Source organism: Podarcis liolepis, assembly GCF_965112155.1.
Source record: "Podarcis liolepis genome assembly, chromosome: 2".
NCBI lineage: Eukaryota > Metazoa > Chordata > Lepidosauria > Squamata > Lacertidae > Podarcis > Podarcis liolepis.
The window spans coordinates 114,389,848-114,407,292 of NC_139555.1; the positions used below are offsets into that span (position 1 = coordinate 114,389,848).

General features: G+C 43.5%; 2 protein-coding genes and 1 long non-coding RNA gene across 4 annotated transcripts in view; 1 reads left to right on the forward strand and 2 right to left on the reverse strand.

The window, feature by feature from the left end:
- Window positions 1-12,575, forward strand: part of LOC310702282 — a 20,656-nt gene extending 8,081 nt beyond the window's left edge. The window contains exon 2 of the long non-coding RNA XR_014523435.1: window positions 12,178-12,575. This is a non-coding gene — a long non-coding RNA (uncharacterized lncRNA). The remainder of the gene's footprint in view (window positions 1-12,177) is intronic.
- The window catches only part of LOC310701040 (complement C4-A-like), a 338,535-nt gene that overhangs the window by 50,360 nt on the left and 270,730 nt on the right, over window positions 1-17,445 (reverse strand). The window lies entirely within an intron of this gene.
- LOC310701939 (killer cell lectin-like receptor subfamily F member 1) lies at window positions 3,114-17,292 on the reverse strand. Of its 2 annotated transcripts, none has more exons than XM_083493503.1 (6): window positions 16,120-17,292; window positions 9,523-9,612; window positions 7,838-7,963; window positions 6,037-6,191; window positions 5,225-5,334; window positions 3,114-3,322 (listed from the first exon to the last, which is right to left on the reverse strand). In XM_083493503.1, exons 1-6 carry the CDS (start codon window positions 16,202-16,204, stop codon window positions 3,202-3,204), a joined length of 687 nt encoding a protein of 228 aa, XP_083349629.1. In that variant the 5' UTR covers window positions 16,205-17,292; the 3' UTR covers window positions 3,114-3,201. The 2 variants fall into 2 exon arrangements, with proteins under 2 accessions (XP_083349629.1, XP_083349628.1); XM_083493502.1 differs by having other exon boundaries at window positions 7,838-7,969.

Consider the following 17,445-nt stretch of genomic DNA (forward strand, 5'->3'; position numbering starts at 1 on the left):
GACGGAATTGTTAGAACCAAAAACCAAGATACTTTCGAGAATGTATAACTTGCTGCTTAAATGGAACACACAAGAAGAGACAGTCAAATCAGCCATGATAAAATGAGCGCAGGATATTGGGTATAACATTATGTTTGAGGACTGGGAAAGGTTATGGACCACCGGAATGAAATTCACGGCATGTAATGCCTTGAAGGAAAACATTATGAAAATGATATATAGGTGGTACATGACCCCAGTCAAGCTTGCTAAGATATATCACCTGTCTGACAATAAATGTTGGAAATGTAAGGAGGCTGAAGGGACATTCTTTCACCTCTGGTGGACCTGCCCAAAAGTGAAGGCCCTCTGGGAAGTGATTTACAATGAATTAAAAAAGGTATTTAGGTATACCTTTCCCAAGAAACCAGAGGCCTTCCTCCTGGCCATTGTAGACCAGAAAGTGTTAAAGAAGGATAGAACTTTTTTTATGTATGCAACTACAGCAGCAAGAATTCTTATCGCAAAGTATTGGAAGACACAAGATCTACCCACACTGGAAGAGTGGCAGACGCAATTGATGGACTATATGGAACTGGCTGAAATGACTGGCAGAATCCGAGACTTGGGAGAAGAAACAATGGAAGAGGACTGGAAAAAAATTAAGGACTATTTGCAAAAACACTATAAGTTGTATGAATGTTAAGAATGTGCATGATTTGGAAACTTTAGCTTCAGCAACTAGATTTGGTGAACTGGAAATTAAGCTATAAGAAAGACGAGGTGGAAACTTGAAGTAATTTTATTATGTTTATTTTAAGGTATAAGTAATTGAGAAACAGTATTTTGAATCTAGAAACATAATATTTGAAAGATACAGTAAGGTATGAAACAAGGTAACAATTTGCTGAGGTTTTTATTGCAAAGAACGCAGGGTTCGGAAGATGTGGGGAAGTCCAGTTGGATTGGTAAAAATGGCTTGGAAAGTTGGCTTTTTTATATATATTTTTTCTCTTCTTTTCTCGTTTCTTTTTTTCTTTTCTGTGGTACATTTCTGAATATGTATAAGAAAATCTAATAAAAATATTTATAAAAAAGAAAGAAAGAATGGAGTTTGACTTTTGGAATGATGCCTAAAAAGGCCCCAGTTATGGATTATAGCTAAACCATCTAGAGATGGGACTGAGGCTTCCAGTAATGAGGCTGGATAGCTCAGTTGGTTAGAGCGTGGCCTCAAAATGCCAAGGTTGCAGGTTCAATCCCCCTATGACTAGATCCTTGGGGTCCTTCCAGCTCTATGATTCTATGAGTGGGGAGCAGTAGAAGTTAAAGGTAAAGGACCCCATGACGGTTAAGTCCAGTCAAAGGCGACTATGGGGCTGTGGCACTCAACTTGCTTCAGAACGAGGGAGCGGTGTTTGTCCACAGACAGCTTTCTGGGTCATGTGGGCCAGCAGGACTAAACCTTTTCTGGTGCAACGGGACACCGTGATGGAAACCAGAGTGCACGGAAACGCTATTTTCCATCATGCCACAATGGCACCTATTTATGTACTTGCACTGGTGTGCTTTCAAACTGCTGGGACAGAGCTACGTGAGCTCACTCCATCGTGGGGATTGAAACCACCAACCTTCTGGCTGGCAAGCCAAAGAGGCTCAGTGTTTCAGACCACAGCGCCACATCCTACATCTGCCTATGCAGGGGCTCTCTTGAAATGTAGGTCTTGGTCAAGAAAGGAGTTTGTCACTGCAATGACTTTGCTTCTTTGGAATGCTGTATATAGCATGCGCCCCCTGCCACACTTTTAGTATTATTATGCAATGTCTTGCTGGATATGAGCTGGTGGAAGACGAATCCCTCAAGGATCAGAATAGAATCATAGAATTGGAAGGGACCCAAGGGTCATCTAGTCCAACCCCCTGCAATGCACGGATCTCAACTAAAACACTCATGACAAATGGCTAGCCAACCTCTGCTTAGAAACTCCAAGGCAGGAGAGCCCACCACCTCCTGAGGAAGACCGTTCCACTGATGAACAGCTCTTACAGTCAGAAAGTTTTTCCTGTGCTTTTAAGCTTGTTCATAAATGATCTAGAATTGGGGGTGAGCAGTGGTTGAGATAGCCAGGCTTGCTTGCTCACGATTGCTGTGGTTGTTGGGGGATTTTGCTGGCATCCATCAGTCTCGCAGGGTAGTGAGAAGAAAAAGGGGATTGCTGGGCACTCCAGAAGGGCATTTCTATCCTGGGTGAATGAAACAGGCGGTAAAATGGCAAATGCAATTCTATGTGAGAAGGTGTATAAGCGATGCATGTTGGGACAAAATGGAAATATCTCTTTTTCACATATACATGGATGGGGTCTGGCGGTGACTCACCAGGAATGAGACCTTTGGCTTGCAGTGAGCAGTTCCATGCAAATGTGGACCCAGTGTGCAACAGCTGGGGGGGGGGGTCATTAGGACTGGAATTGAAAATAAAATTTCCTATATCATAACACCTTTATTCAACTCTTTGGTGTGGCCACACTTGGAATACTGCCCAGTTCTGCTTGCCCCATCTCACAAAGGATATTGTGGAGATGGAAAAGTTCAGAGACATTATTACTATTATTACTATTACATGGGTAGTGCTGTGGTCTAAACCACAGAGCCTAGGGCTTGTCAATCAGAACATCAACGGTTAGAATCCCCGTGACGGGGTGAGCTCCCGTTGCTCAGTCCCTGATCCTGCCAACCTAGCAGTTCGAAAGCACATCAAAGTGCAAGTAGATAAATAGGTACCGCTCCGGCGGGAAGGTAAACGGTGTGTCCATGCGCTGCTCTGGTTTGCCAGAAGCGGCTTAGTCATGCTGCCCACATAACCCAGAAGCTGTAGGCTGGCTCCCTCGGGCAATAAAACGAGATGAGCACCACAACCCCAGAGTCATCCGCAACTGGACCTAACGGTCAGGGGTCCCTTTACCTTTTACTATTATTTTGCAGTGTCAGATTATACAGCTGATCCTCAATCATGACTTAAAACCAATCTTTTAGTAGCCAAAATAAATTGACTTAGAATTCCATGTTAGGTGTACTGCCTCTGGATTTCACAAAGAGGTATTTTGATGACAACAGAATTATATGTTTACATAAGCTTCTCAGTCACTCTATGACATTTTTATTGTGTGTTCCTGGCAAATAACAAAAACCCACATAATTATTGCATTTATCAAACTAAAATATCAGAGTAGGAGAGGGTCTTTCTGGCAAATCCACCGATATATAGCACTGCAAGGTTCAGAGGTGACTTTATATCTTATTGTAGCACAAGAGTTTCCTTCAGCATAGTTTGGTTCTGGAAATCTGTGGAAGAAAAAGGTACATTTGAATATCAGGACAGAAGTCTGTTACAACTATTTTTTCATGTTCTTAATAGAAAGCATGAGTGTTTCCAAAATGTACAATAAGCTGGTTATATGCATTTGAATCCTCCAAACACGGATGAGTATCATCAAAGTGGAGAGGGTGAAGAAAGTCACGCATAGCTTGATAGTGGGAGCAGCACCACCTCCCCCTTTTCCTTTTGGGCCTGGGAAGCAGGATTGCAGCAGTGGGGGATGCTCCACCAGGGACCAGTGGCAGAGCATATGCCCGTGCTGCCTGAGGAGTTAGGGCATGGAGGGCGCCCTCCCATGTGCCACAGTTCAGGGTAGGAGAGGGGCAGGGAAGCTTCTGCCCATCCCCTCCTGCTCTCTGCCACCAGCGCAGGCCTGACCCAGCTGCGGAGGCAGAGCTGCTGTGGCCGGGTGCGCCTCGCCTTGGCCGAGGGCTGCTCTCCGTCGCCAGGTCAGCAGAGCTACAGGGCACAAGGTGTGCCACAGGTGAGGAGGGTGGGCAGCAGCACTGCCGCTCCCTCGGCTGCAGCCCACTCACCTGCGTGACCCGGGGGCAGAGCTGCACAAGGCACAAGCGCCGCAACCAACACACAACTCCTTCTGGCACACAGCCAGGCTCCCATGAAGGATCCACTGTGGGGCGCCTGTTTGCCCCCCCTCTCAAAATTGCACTCAGGGCCACAGGACCCCCCATGCTATGCCTCTGAATCAAAATGACCTACCAATTTGCCACCTAGGAAGAGTGAATTGGGGCCGAAGGGGCAGATATAGGAACTTGAGAGCAGAAGTTGGCTCGCTTATCCATATTTGGACCTCAGCACTTTCCCAGAGACAATAGATGTGCAACATTCCCTATTAGACTGTGACTCACCCCAACTGCACTAAACAACCCCAAATTGGTCAGTTGCCCACCCCGGATTAAATGGCATGCTAGGGTGGGGGGCAACCATCATTAACTGCCAATAACCTTCCAGTTCTCCCTTTCTTCTCTCTCCTCTGACTTTCCTCAAGGGAAAGGCCAATATTTTTGGCCAGCTCTTTTTGACCATTTGTGTGTGTTAAGAGTGAAAGAAAGGCCTGAAAATAGAAACAGGGTGAGGTTTTTAAAAAAGGATTCCATGCAGAAGGGGTTTTTCCACTGATTATGACAAGGAGCGCGAGGATTTTCTACTATACTTTAACTTTGAATTCTTTCAAAAACTTCACCAGCTGCTCTGTGCAACACTCTCTACAACAGCCTCCAGAATTCCTTGTATTATCAATGCTGGGGAGGCAGTGATTGAGATTGTGAGTGAAGTGGGAAGAGTTACTCATCCACTCCCTGCCACTGTAGTTCCATGCAGCACTTATAAATAGGGGGAAATGATCCATTCATGCCCCTAAGGATTTTTCATTCCCCCCAGGAACCAGTGCTGTGGAGCAAGGGGGGGCACTTCAGTTGAGACCATGAGTGGGGAGCAAGGCGGCCAGTGAATAAAAATAAAAATAGAATTACTCCCATATATTCATGGAATGGAAACTTGCCATCCCAGACCTTTTTCCAATTTCTAAGGAGCCAACTGAGGGAATCTTCTTGGCAGCCAATAGGAGAAGCGAAAAATATCTTTTACAAACTTTCTGTTAGCCCACTAAAACTTTAGCTTATAAACAGGCAAGAGAAGCACTTACCTAAATGTTCAGTACAAATTAAATGTGAAATTTGGCAACATCTCTAATATCAGTCCCTAGCTACCCCTTTCTCTACATGAGAATGCTGGCAACGTAATTGCAACCCGTGCAAAAACCAATGCCTCAATTGCACACCGAGATAATCTTAGCTCTAAAAATTGTGCTTCTTTTTTTGCTTTGATTAAAAACAATAACAACTCACAGACTCTGATCAAGCTGGGAGCCTGTAATCCACATCCATTTCTTCTCCAATTGTAATAATGAGAGCCCAATCCAGTGTACTGAATTTTTTGTCATGTTTTTTATGAAATCCTGTATGAGAGATAATGTGTATATATATATATGTGTGTATATATATATATATATATATATATATATATATATACACACACACACACATATATAGTTATTTCCAAGTTGATAAATTCAGAATAAAGCTTACATTAAAATAATATAAAGTAAGAAAATGTGAAAGTTGGTAGTAATTATAATGAAACATTCACCAAGAACAGTAATCAAAGCAGCATTAAGCATTTATAATGCAGGCCTCCCCATTTACGCAGGGGTTACATTGCAAGGAACTGTGCAAGTGAAATTGTGTATATTGGGAACACCATTGAAAAAGTCTCCAAACACGCTTTAAAACATCCATGGGGAAAAGCCGCTGAAAGCTGTGTGGAATGGGGGGGGGGGGAACAATGGGAACACCATTTATTTATTTCTAAATAAAAAGAGGACTTGGGCTACAGTTACAGGGATTTGCTTGCAAATTCTGCTTTGGTTCTCACTAGTCAAGCTCCCCAAGGCCTTCTCTAGACACTGATGAACTGGCCGTGGGTGGGAATGGGATGAAGCACTAAACAAGGCCCTGCACTCCACATGCTTCTCAAGTCACCAACCATGTTATCATTGCAGAGCTACTAAGCTAGAGTTAAGCTCAGCTGGACTCAGGCTTCCTTCAGAATTAACCTGCACGGGAATTGCATTGCCTGAAATATGCAATTGTCCCCTTACCAGCTCCTCCTTGTCTTGGATGACCAGCAGTTGAGAATCCCTTGTTGAACAGTCATGTTTACTCTCATTCCAGCTTTTAATATTTTCTGATGGCCAGTAGCACTTGTCCCTGTGGAGCTGCCATTGTGGAGGGCACACTTTGCAAGGGGAATTATCTGTGGAAGGAAAGACACTTAATGATTATGACTGGGCCTCCATTTTGATTGTGAAAAACATAAGTGCTCTGCAACGGTAAAGACCCAATGCCTCTCGACTGAGTGAAGTTGTCCAGTAAATTGATGGTTTGCAGGGTGCTCTTTGAAACTCCTCAAAGTTGGGGTCCAACAACTTTTTATGTTATTCGCCCTCCCCCCTTTTAGTGCACTTACATTTGCCACATTTCTTTTGAAAGAAGAGTCCTGATCCAGATTACATTCTCCATCTCCACCAGATCTCAGGGCTGGCTTCTCACCCAAAAACATGCCCTCTGTTTGAGCCAGAAGGGGTTTTTTAGGGGAGAATGGGGGGAGGCGAGACAATAGCTGTCAGGTGGGGAGGTGATTTTTATGGGAAACAGGCGTGTAGATTGATTCAGATTGGCCCCTTTAAAGCTTCTTTTATAATCCTGATCCAATTCAATCCTCCCTGCACACTCAAAATGCTTTTGAGTATAAAAAGATACAGAGATCAAAGTACAGATCTCTCACATCATGCCATCGCAAATGCAAGTTTTTTACTCGCCTAGTTTTTGCATCTGAATGAGTTCAGAAAGAGGAAACCGGAGCCCTCTAGAGGACAAAGATGGAGATGGAGTTTACAAGACAAATTGCAGCCTTACATGTCCATGTTGGTCTCCACAGTCTGTCTCATGGTAGTTCTGTGTTGACAATACTGTGGTGAGGTGGGGGTTTTTTGGGGGGGCTGTCAGTCTCCATTATACCTGAGTCCCTTGTAATTCCTGGGGTCCTGGATCCAGAAAAGGTTAAACCCTAATGGAGGATTCCATATTAACCAACCAGGTGAGTTAATAGCCTTAAATGCTCTCCTTGGTATAACAAAGGAAGTGGATTTTTGCCAGAGGGCAGATGTGTGGGTCCCCCTCCCTCACCTGGCTCTTAGTGAGAAAGGCAATGGCCGGAGTTGAGTGTGAAGTTAGCTCTAGAATGAAGCCAACAATGCTTGACCATTTAGGACCATAGGGAGCGGCCTTATTCTTAGGGAGATCATGGGGTTCATCTAGCTCAAATTTGTCTACACTGACCAGCAACAGTTTGAGACACCAGGGATGGAATCTGGGACTCTACCACCAAGCTATGAGAACACCACCTGGAGTCATGTGTCCAGTTCTAGGTGCCACAATTTAAGAAGGATTTTGACAAGCTGGAATGTGTGCTGCAACACGGGAGATGGAGCAAGCCTGTTTTCTCCTGCTCAGTAGTGTTGGACCTGAAACAATGGATTCAAGTTACAAGGAAAGAGACTCTGACTAAATATCAGGAAAAACTTTCTGACAGTAGAAGCTGTTTGACAGTGGAACAGTCTTCCATGGGAGATGGTGGACTTCCTTCCCTGGAGGTTTTTAAGCAGAGGCTGGAAGGCCATCTGTCATGGATGCTTTAGCTGAGATTCCTGCATTGCAGGGGATTGGACTTCCAACTCTACAATTTTATGAGTCTATAAAATGAATGAATTTGAATGAATGTAATGAGTTTCTTTACAGAAGGTTTTATGCCTCAAAACAACAGAGATGTGAACTGAAAGCAAGGACTTACATACAATTACTATGCTTGAAAGAGACAGCAGTACAATATATCAGTTCTACCTGAGGAATTATACTGATTTTGATTGCAGAAGCTGTGTCTTAGGGAAGCCAGAAACTTGTCTGTTGAGGCATTGCATCCACCATTGCTCAGTAGAATTTTTCCCTTGTCAGCTTCCAACTGCAAAGCTGTCCCTGCAAAAGAAAGAAAGAAAGAAAGAAAGAAAGAAGAAGAAGAAGAGTTTGGATTTGATATCCTGCCTTTCACTCCCTTTAAGGAGTCTCAAAGCGGCTAACATTCTCCTTTCCCTTCCTCCCCCACAACAAACACTCTGTGAGGTGAGTGGGGCTGAGAGACTTCAAAGAAGTGTGACTGGCCCAAGGTCACCCAGCAGCTGCATGTGGAGGAGCGGAGACTCGAACCTGGTTCTCCAGATTACGAGACTACCGTTCTTAACCACTACACCACACTGGCTCTCTAGAAAGCCAGTTAAATGAGAAGGCATAATGTTAAGGCACAAATTCAAAATTTAGAGGCCAAGGAATGAGAGAAGAAGATGGATATGATAAGACAATGGTGACACACTTCTGCCATTTTATTCCTGTTACAATCTTTATCTGGGGCAGCAACTTGGTCTAACACAGCCACCAGCTCCCTTCTTCTGATATTCACCAGCAAACCATTATTAACATAACGGGGAAGAACAGCTTATTATTCAGGCCTCAGATACCCGTTTTCACCTCAGCTTTGGGAGTTGTTTGCCTCACACCTCCCTCCCTCCCTGACTTTCCCAACTGACATTACTTCTCCTCAGCTGTCAATCTACTCCCAATTGACAGCTAATCAGAATATGTGAACTACCAGGAAGACGATTGGGTATCCAATCTCTCCTTGGCTGAGCTTTCATACAATTGCACTCTTCATGCTTCATCACAGCAGGCCCCCTTCTTTGCCAGTTATGGATACCATCCTCGCACCTTCCCATCCCCGACCGACTCCCTGTCAGTGCCGGCAGCAGAAGACTTCATAGAAGAACTGACAGGAATACAGAGTTTGCAAAAAGAGCATTTTGGATTGTGCTAAGGAAACCTGTAAGAGATTGGCTGATGCACACAGAATACCTGGCACCGAGATTAAGGTGGGAGATCAGGTATGGCTCTTGACACGTGATTTGCCACAGAAAGGCAGGTGCAAGAAATTGGAGCCACAGAGGGTGGGCCCGTTTGAAGTTGTAGATCAGATCAACCCTGTGACTTTCTGGCTTCGATTGCCTGTATCCATGAAGATTCACCCCATCTTCGGCAGATCAGTTTTGTTGCCTGTTGTGCCTGCACACCCTTACCAGGCACCTAGACAAGCACCTCCACCTCCCGTCATGGTAGAAGGAGAGGGGGAGTATGAAGTAGAACAAATTCTAGACTCCACAATGCGAAGAACCTTCAACACCTGATTTTGTGGAAGGGGTATGGCCCTGGTGAAAGCTCATGGGAGTACGCAGAACAAGGCCATGCACCAGACTTGTAAAGGGTGCTCCATACACACCAACCCAGCCAACTGAAACCACTGGGGTGGGGGGAGAAGGAGGGCTCTGGAGAGGGGGCCAGACCAAATGGGCTGGAGCTAATGGAAGATGTGCTAACTGTTTTTATTTAGACCATCATTCTGTATATGCTTTTATTGTATGGTAAACCACTTCAGGATGCCACATGGACAGCAATTCATAAATGAAATAATAAATAATACTCACCCAAGACTGTCACAGCCACCCCCAGGATGATGATCACAAAGCCACTTGCCCACAGGGTGATCCGGTACCAACAGGGAAGCCCAGGAGCATCTGTGAGGAGTGGGAAAACTTGAATGATGTGAGTCAGCAGTGCCTAGAATAGAATTTCCTGTAACTCATTGTTCTCGAAGCTACCAGCATGAGTTTGACCAAACTGTGGGAGGCAGTGGAAGACAGGAGTGCCTCGCGTGCTCTGCTCCATGGGTCACGAAGAGTCGGACATGACTAAATGACTAAACAACAACAAATTGCAGGCTAAGAAACATCACAGGGCGAAGGCTGGGTGATTTGTTTTTGTGATGGCCTGGGATTCCGATTCGGAGGATGAAACAGAGGAATCCCAGCCTGCACAGGAGTCCCCGCCTCCAGGGCCGGCTGAACTGGGGCAAGGCCTAGATGCTGAAGAGCCTGCACCTGTGGCAGTGCATCAGGAGCTGGTCCCAGGTGAAGCCCTTCTGGCCCCAGAGGGGCTTGACGACTCAGTGGCCACAGGTGAGCCTCCTCCAGGGCCCAGTAACCCTTCGGCCTCTCCTGATCTGCAGAGGCTTAGGGCAGAGAGGCGAAGGGAACTGGTTGCTCCCAGGAGGAGTGCTCGCCTTAAGGCCAGAGGAGGCGGGGCTCCTGGGGGCCGGGACCGCCCCTGGCCTTAGAAGAGGATAAAAGCCCAGTCAGCCCGGCCCCAGGTTGCAGGAGCAACGTCGTTGTTGGCTTCGGACCTTCCTGTGTTCCTGATCCCTGCTCGGCCTCCTGTTCCTGACTATCCGGTACTCCTGTTCCCTGCTCGGCTTCCTGTTCCTGATTATCCAGTACTCCTGTTCCCTGCTCGGCCTCCTGTTCCCGACCATCCGGTGTTCCTGTTCCCTGCACAGCCTCCTGTTCCAGCGTTCCTGTTCCCCGCCCGGCTCTCCGCCTCGGACCTCGCCCCTCTTCGTGTGGACTCTGCTACACCCAAGGTACCTTACCCCCGGGACCAGCATAGTTTTGTTTTGTTTTTTGACAAAAAAAATCCCTTCAGGAGGCAAGAGGCAAATGGTATATGTTAAGTAAACTGCCAACATACCAAAATGCACTGTATTAGGGGATGGCTCAAAAAAACACACAGTGTGCTAGGCAAAATTGCAAACAAAAAATGTGCACATTCGGAGATATGTACACTAAAACGTTGAATTGTCAGGAGGAGTTTAAAGGGTGTGTGGAAGTGGTGTAGGAATGTGGAGATCTGCCAGGCTAAACTTGTGTAATTTAGAAGGGCTTGTGAAGAAGTTCACAAAAGACAAAAATAAGAGTGAGCTTTGATGGAGCTGGCACGATAAGGAGAAAAGCTGATCTCCCATTCCACATGCAAGAAATGAGCAGTCTCTGTTGGAACAATATTTTGTCATATTGTAATGGCCTGGGAATCGGATTCAGAGGCTGAACCTGAGGAATCCCAGCCTGCACAGAGGTCCCCGCCTCCAGGACCGGCTGAGCCGGGACTGGGGCTTGAACCTGAAGGGCAATCACTTGTGCCGGATCCTCACTTGTGCCGGATTCCCCAGCTGAGAGGCTCAGGGCAGAGAGGCAGAGGGAACTAAGTTCTCGCAGGAGGAGTGCTCGCCTCCAGGCCAGGAGAGGCGAGTCACCTGTGGACCAGGGCCACCCTATGCCTCAGTAGAGATAAAAGCCAGGCAGCCCAGACCCAGGTTGCGGGAGCAACATTGTTGGTAAGCTGTTCCTGCCGGCACCCTGTCCTGCTCTTCTGCCAGAGTTCCTGACCTCACCTGACTCCTTGCCTTGGACCCAGCTACAGCTTTGACGGACAGCCCCCATACCACACCCTCGACCTTGGACTGGACTCGGACCATGCCGCACAGTAACCCCCCGGGACCAGCACACATATAATCATCAAAGCATTGCCATTCATTTTTTAGTTTTTGATCTGACTGCTGTCGTATGGATGCTGTTAATTTAGCCAATTTAAAATATTTATTTAATTTGGGAATCCATTACTCCATTTAGCTTTCCATTTAGATGCTATTACTATCCTAGCTGCAGTGGTCGCATATAAGAAAATTCTTTTTTTCCATTTCGGTATTTATTTTCCTAAAAGGCCCAGTAGGTAAGCCTCTGGTTTTTTCGTTAATGGGATTTTAATCATTTTTTTTCAACTCCTCATGTATTTCTCCCCAGAAGTACTTAATCGGGGTGCAACTCCACCACACAGGCATTGTTGTACCAGCTTCCTTGTTGCATTTCCAACAGAGGTTGGATTTCAGTTGATAGATTTTTGCTAATTTGGGGTTAAATACCACCTGTAGAACACTTTGATGAAATTTTCTTTTATTGTACTACAGGCGGTAAACCTTTTATCTTCCTGCCAAAGTTTCTCACATTGCTCTAAATATATTGTGTGGCCGAATTTTGCACCCATTTAATCATTGTCTCTTTCACTTCCTCATCAATCATGTCCAAATCTAGCAAAAGGTTATATATTTTAGATAGTAATATTTAAGTGTTTTTTAAAATAATGTTTCATGCATTAATGAATTCCCTTTAGAAAAAAAGACATGCTAATATGCTTCAATTAAGAATGTAAATGCATCAAAACAATAAATTATCAATGACATATGTATGTAGAGAAAATAAAAACAATCAGAATGCAACGATAAAGGTAAAATTGATTCTAGAGAAGATGAGTAGCGGTGGAAGGAAGTTAAACAGGGTGGTGGGTTTCTTTTATTTTGTTTGTTTTTTCTTTTCTTTTTTGGATATTGTATAATGATTTAATGTTTCTTTTCTGTTATGTATGATTTCTCTTTTTTAAAATTAAATTGTATTATGGAAAATCTAAACAAAAAACAAAAGAAAGAAAGAAAGAAAAAGAAATGAGCAGTCTCTGATACCAATGCACTGATAAACTTTGCACCCTGAAAATCTCATCATTGTTCGTAACCCCTTGATTATGCTCAGCTCGCTGTCATTGATTTTGTGCTCCTCTTGCTATATGGCCTGAGTGAATATATATTGGAGCTTTCTGGTGTCTGTTGTGTGTGTGTCAGCTGTCAGCAGCATGCTTTGTCAAAAGGAGGGAAGAGAAATAGAGCGAAGGAAATGAACCATCTTTTATTTCAGAAAACATTCATCCACTAATAGGAAGCAGGTTGAAATACTTTGCTATTTTTTAACAAATTGCTGCATGTAACTACATGATTGAGAACGCAGGGAAGGGGGATGCGAAGAAGTCTAAAGATTATGAAAGTATGATCAGTGAATAATCTCTATCTTATCTGTATTTTCTTTTTTCTATTTTTTCTTTACTTTATAATTTTACTTCATTTCTTTGTTTGTTATATGGTGATGGTATTTTGTATGTTTGGTGTTTTAAAAAAATTGTAATAAATATCTTTATAAAAAAAAGAAATACTTTGCTATTTTTATTTAGAGGAAAAAGTGGATGTGTGACATTGATTTTTGTGTAGAAGAAACATAGAATTGTAGCATTGGAGGGACCCTGAGGAAGATCTAGTCCAATCTATGCAGTTCTAGCTTACAGGAACCAAACCTGCAACCTAGGCAGTATATGCACCATGTTCTAACCAACTGGGCTATATATTCATAGGAAGTCTACCATCCAAAGTGGTTGAAAAAAATCAGGGCTATTTACAGATGTATCTGACAGCTGGTGAGCTTGGGAATATTTATATACATTCCCTAAATGGTCTAATTTCAGAAGTCTTGCAGCCAGTAGCTATGGAAATTTCATTCCAATACTGTAATCTATTTGCCTGATAAAACCACCTCCTTTTTTCATTTTGTAAATTGACATGTTTGTAGCTTTCGTTTGATATTATCGCCATTAAAATGCACAATAAAACAATTGCATCAAGACATTAAAAATTCCTTTAATACATGGCAGTAATTAAAACATGAGATTTATGCTGAGAAATCTGTGTAAAGAGGGGCATCTGCAAAAGCCCGCAGGATGCCAATAGAGATGAATATGTTAGTATTTCATCATGGAGTGCCCTCCATATCGCTAGAGCTATCGGTGAAAGGAGCCCACCTCCCACAAGCTAAGAATCAGGAAGCTGTGGCAAGACTAACTGGGCTTCATTTGTACTTTTAATACCCTTACCTGCCAACGAAAGGGAAGTTGTTCTTTTAGGAAATCTGGTCCAGAGCTGCTTAGGGCTTTATACATAAGTAAGAAGACCTTAAAAATCTGGCTTGATATCTAATTGGCAGCCAGTGCAAATCCCTTCCTACAGGCATGAGATGTGCCTGGTAAGACAGACATGGTCCAAATGGAAGTTACTCTGCCTGTCCAATTATTTAGTTGCCTACCAATATTGCTCATTAACCTGACAAAAAGAAATGGAGCACCAGATGCTAAAATACGAAGCATTCTCTTTAATCAGGAAGGGGAACTGAGGTGGAAAGAAGTTCTGCAGCAAAACCTTTGGCCATTGCATTTGAAAACGTGTCCTGGGTTGCAGTGAAACAAAAGAGTCACCAGCCTTTGTTGGGCAGGCCCAGTGGGGAACAGGTGTTAGCAGAGAAGAGGACAGGCAGGCGCTGTAGTTTTCACCATGAGTCGCCTCAGTGGCTCAGTAGGTGCATAGGAAAAGGATGTGGGTGGAGCGGGTGGTCAGGCAACATGCTCACACCTTGAGACGGTGCCTTGGCCAGGACATTGGGTGCAGCATCTACAGAAGTGTTTTTTCTTCGCTAGGCTGGGGGAAGGAGTGTGAAATGTTGCAGAAGAAGCAGCAAGCAAAGACCCATCTATGTGCACGCTTCATGCTACATGCATACTTTGAATTTGAATAAAAGCATATTATAACTTCTTATTTTCCAAGTTGACTAGCATACCTAATTTTATTTGCATTGTCCTCAATTCTGCATCCTTATAAAAAAAATATTATTTATAATTTTCATTTATATACGTTACAATAGTTCAACAATAATTCTAACATATTAAACCTCGGCTTCCTTCCCTCTTTTTCTGCGGTTCTTTACATTTATTTTCATCATTTCCTGCATACTCCGAATTATCTTCACTTATTCTTTTATGCTCATATATATCTCATATATGTTTAAAACAACAACAACAACTGCAGGGATTTAAAATAATCTTGCCCATGTAATAATGTTTGTTTACAATTTATTTGTAAATATTCACTGAGCCATTTCCATTCCTTTCTAAAAATCTTTAAGATAACAGATTTGTAAAAAAAACCCCAGAAGCTTTTCTTTTGGGAATTATAGGATTAGAACTACCGAAACAGTATAGAAATTTATTTATGTATGCAACAACAGCTGCAAGAATGTTATTTGTCCTCAAATGAAAAGACGTTCAGAAGAGAGAAGACTGGCTACAGAAATTAATGGACTATGCAGAAATGGCAAAACTCACCGTAATAATAAGAAATCAAGACAACAAACTTGTTATAAAAGAACAAATGACATCCTTGGTCCTGTTTCTGATTTTTTTGTTATTTTTTTGGGGGGGATACAAAATAACAAATACCACATGGACGGAAATTGTGCTGAGAATCATAGAGGTATTACTGGGTACATATATGCACTTGTTGATGATCAGAAATAACTCCAGGTTTCTTTACAAGGAATAAATTGAATATTGAAACATTTCTGCTCGCATCATGTTTAAAACCATGCAGCCAGATCTTGATTTCATTTTTATGTGAACTTCAAATGACAATTCCCTCTCCCTTTACCTATTCAGAGACCCTTCACACTTGTGTAGCACTGATCATTTAAAAAGTCAACTTTAACTTTGTGAGTTGCTTCCAACCATTTATTTATTTTCAATGAAAATTCATCCGCATTTACTTCAGATTTCTCCCACATTTTTATATGCAGTTTTCATGTATACACATTTTTGCAAGCAATTTCCTCTGAATTTTTGTATATTATTTAAATAAGTGTCTGCACTTTTATAGACACCAGTATATGAATATTTGTGCATATTTTGTGGCTGAAGAACTGCATTGCAAAATTCAAACACAAGTGCGAATTTTGAACGACAGTTTTGTTTTGTTTCGAATAGTGCAATTTGGGTAGTTTCTCATGAAAATGCAAACAAAACTGAAATTCTTCCCCATCCCTACGTGCCATGCACCCTTCTGTATTTCTGTCTCGTTATTCAAACAAAAATACTGCTTATAAGGGTATAAACGAATTTTCTACAAATAGGATACCGTATTTTCCGCTCTATAAGACGCACCAGACCACAAGACGCACCTAGTTTTTCGAAGAGGAAAACAAGAAAAAAAAATTCTGAATCTCAGAAGCCAGAACAGCAAGAGGGATTGCTGCGCAGTGAAAGCAGCAATCCCCCTTGCTGTTCTGGCTTCTGGGATAGCTGTGCAGCCTTCATTCGCTCCATAAGACGCACACACATTTCCCCTTGCTTTTTAGGAGGGAAAAAGTGAGTCTTATAGAGCAAAAAATATGGTAAATCTAAAGGAAAAGGAAAATCATGTCCGTCTGTCAACTGATATATTACAGTGGAATCAGACAAAAACTGGAAGATACGAAGGGGTCTGAGCGGAGTACCTTGTTTCTGAGCCCCAGCGGCAGTTCCTGATGCAGCCCTCCTAGACTGGAAGTTCAAAGCAGTATAACCATCCTCACCCTCCATTGGCAAGCAAAGGCTGCAGAGAAGCCTCTCAGAGAGCAGGGCTGTCGAAGGAGCACTGGAGGTTTGCTGCTATAGCCTGAGTTGATGGCCAAAGATCTCTTTCCGGAGCAGCTCTTCTCTTCAACCACAATACCAGTCACACGTTCGCAGGCTTATTAGGTGGTTAGGGCAGGTTCTTCTTTTAAAAAAACATTTTTGTGAGTTGTTCAGTTTGTATTGTTCAGCTTTTAGAATGGAGTTTGACTTTTGGAAAGATGCCTAAAACAGGCCCCAGTTATGGATTATAGCTAAACCATATAGGGATGGGACTGAGGCTTCCAGTAATGAGGCTGGATAGCTCAGTTGGTTAGAGCGTGGTGTCTAGATCCTTGGTGTACCTTCCAGCTCTACAATTCTATGATTCTCTGAGTGGGGAGGAGTAAAGGTAAAAGGCAAAGGACCCCTGGACGGTTAAGTCCAGTCAAAGGCGACTATGGGGTTGTGGCACTCATCTCGCTTCCAGGCCGAGGGAGATGGCGTTTGTCCATAGACAGCTTTTCTAGGTCTTGTGGCCAGCAGGACTAAACAGCTTCTGGTGCAACGTGACACCATGCCAGAAACCAGAGCGCACGGAAATGCCATTTACCTTCCCGCCAAAGTGGTACCTATTTATCTGCTTGCACTGGCATGATTTCGAACTGCTGGGTTGGCAGGAGCTGGGACCGAGCAACGGGAGCTCACTCCATTGGGGGATTCGAACCGCCAACCTTCTGATTGGCTAACCCAAGAGGCTCAGTGGTTCAGACACAGCGCCACATCCTACATCTGCCTATGCAGGGGCTCATTGAAATGTAGGTGTTGGTCAGGGAAGGAGTTTTCCCCCACAATGACTTTCCTTCTTTGGAATGGTGTATATAGGTTGGGCTCCCTGCCACACTATTAGTATTTTATTTATTATTTTGAAATATTATTTATTTATTTTACAAATACAAAATTATAATAATCCGAATATATATGCATATGCCAAGATTCCTCTGAATCTCGCAACCCCCCCCTCCATGGGGTTCCATTTTGAACCTTTACAACTGCATATACTTCCAAACTATAACTTTTATAAAAAAGTTCCTTCCAGTAGCACCTTAAAGACCAACTAAGTTAGCCAACATGAGTTTGATCAAACTGCGGGAGGCAGTGGAAGACAGGAGTGCCTGGTGTGCTCTGGTCCATGGGGTTACGAAGAGTCGGACATGACTAAACAACAA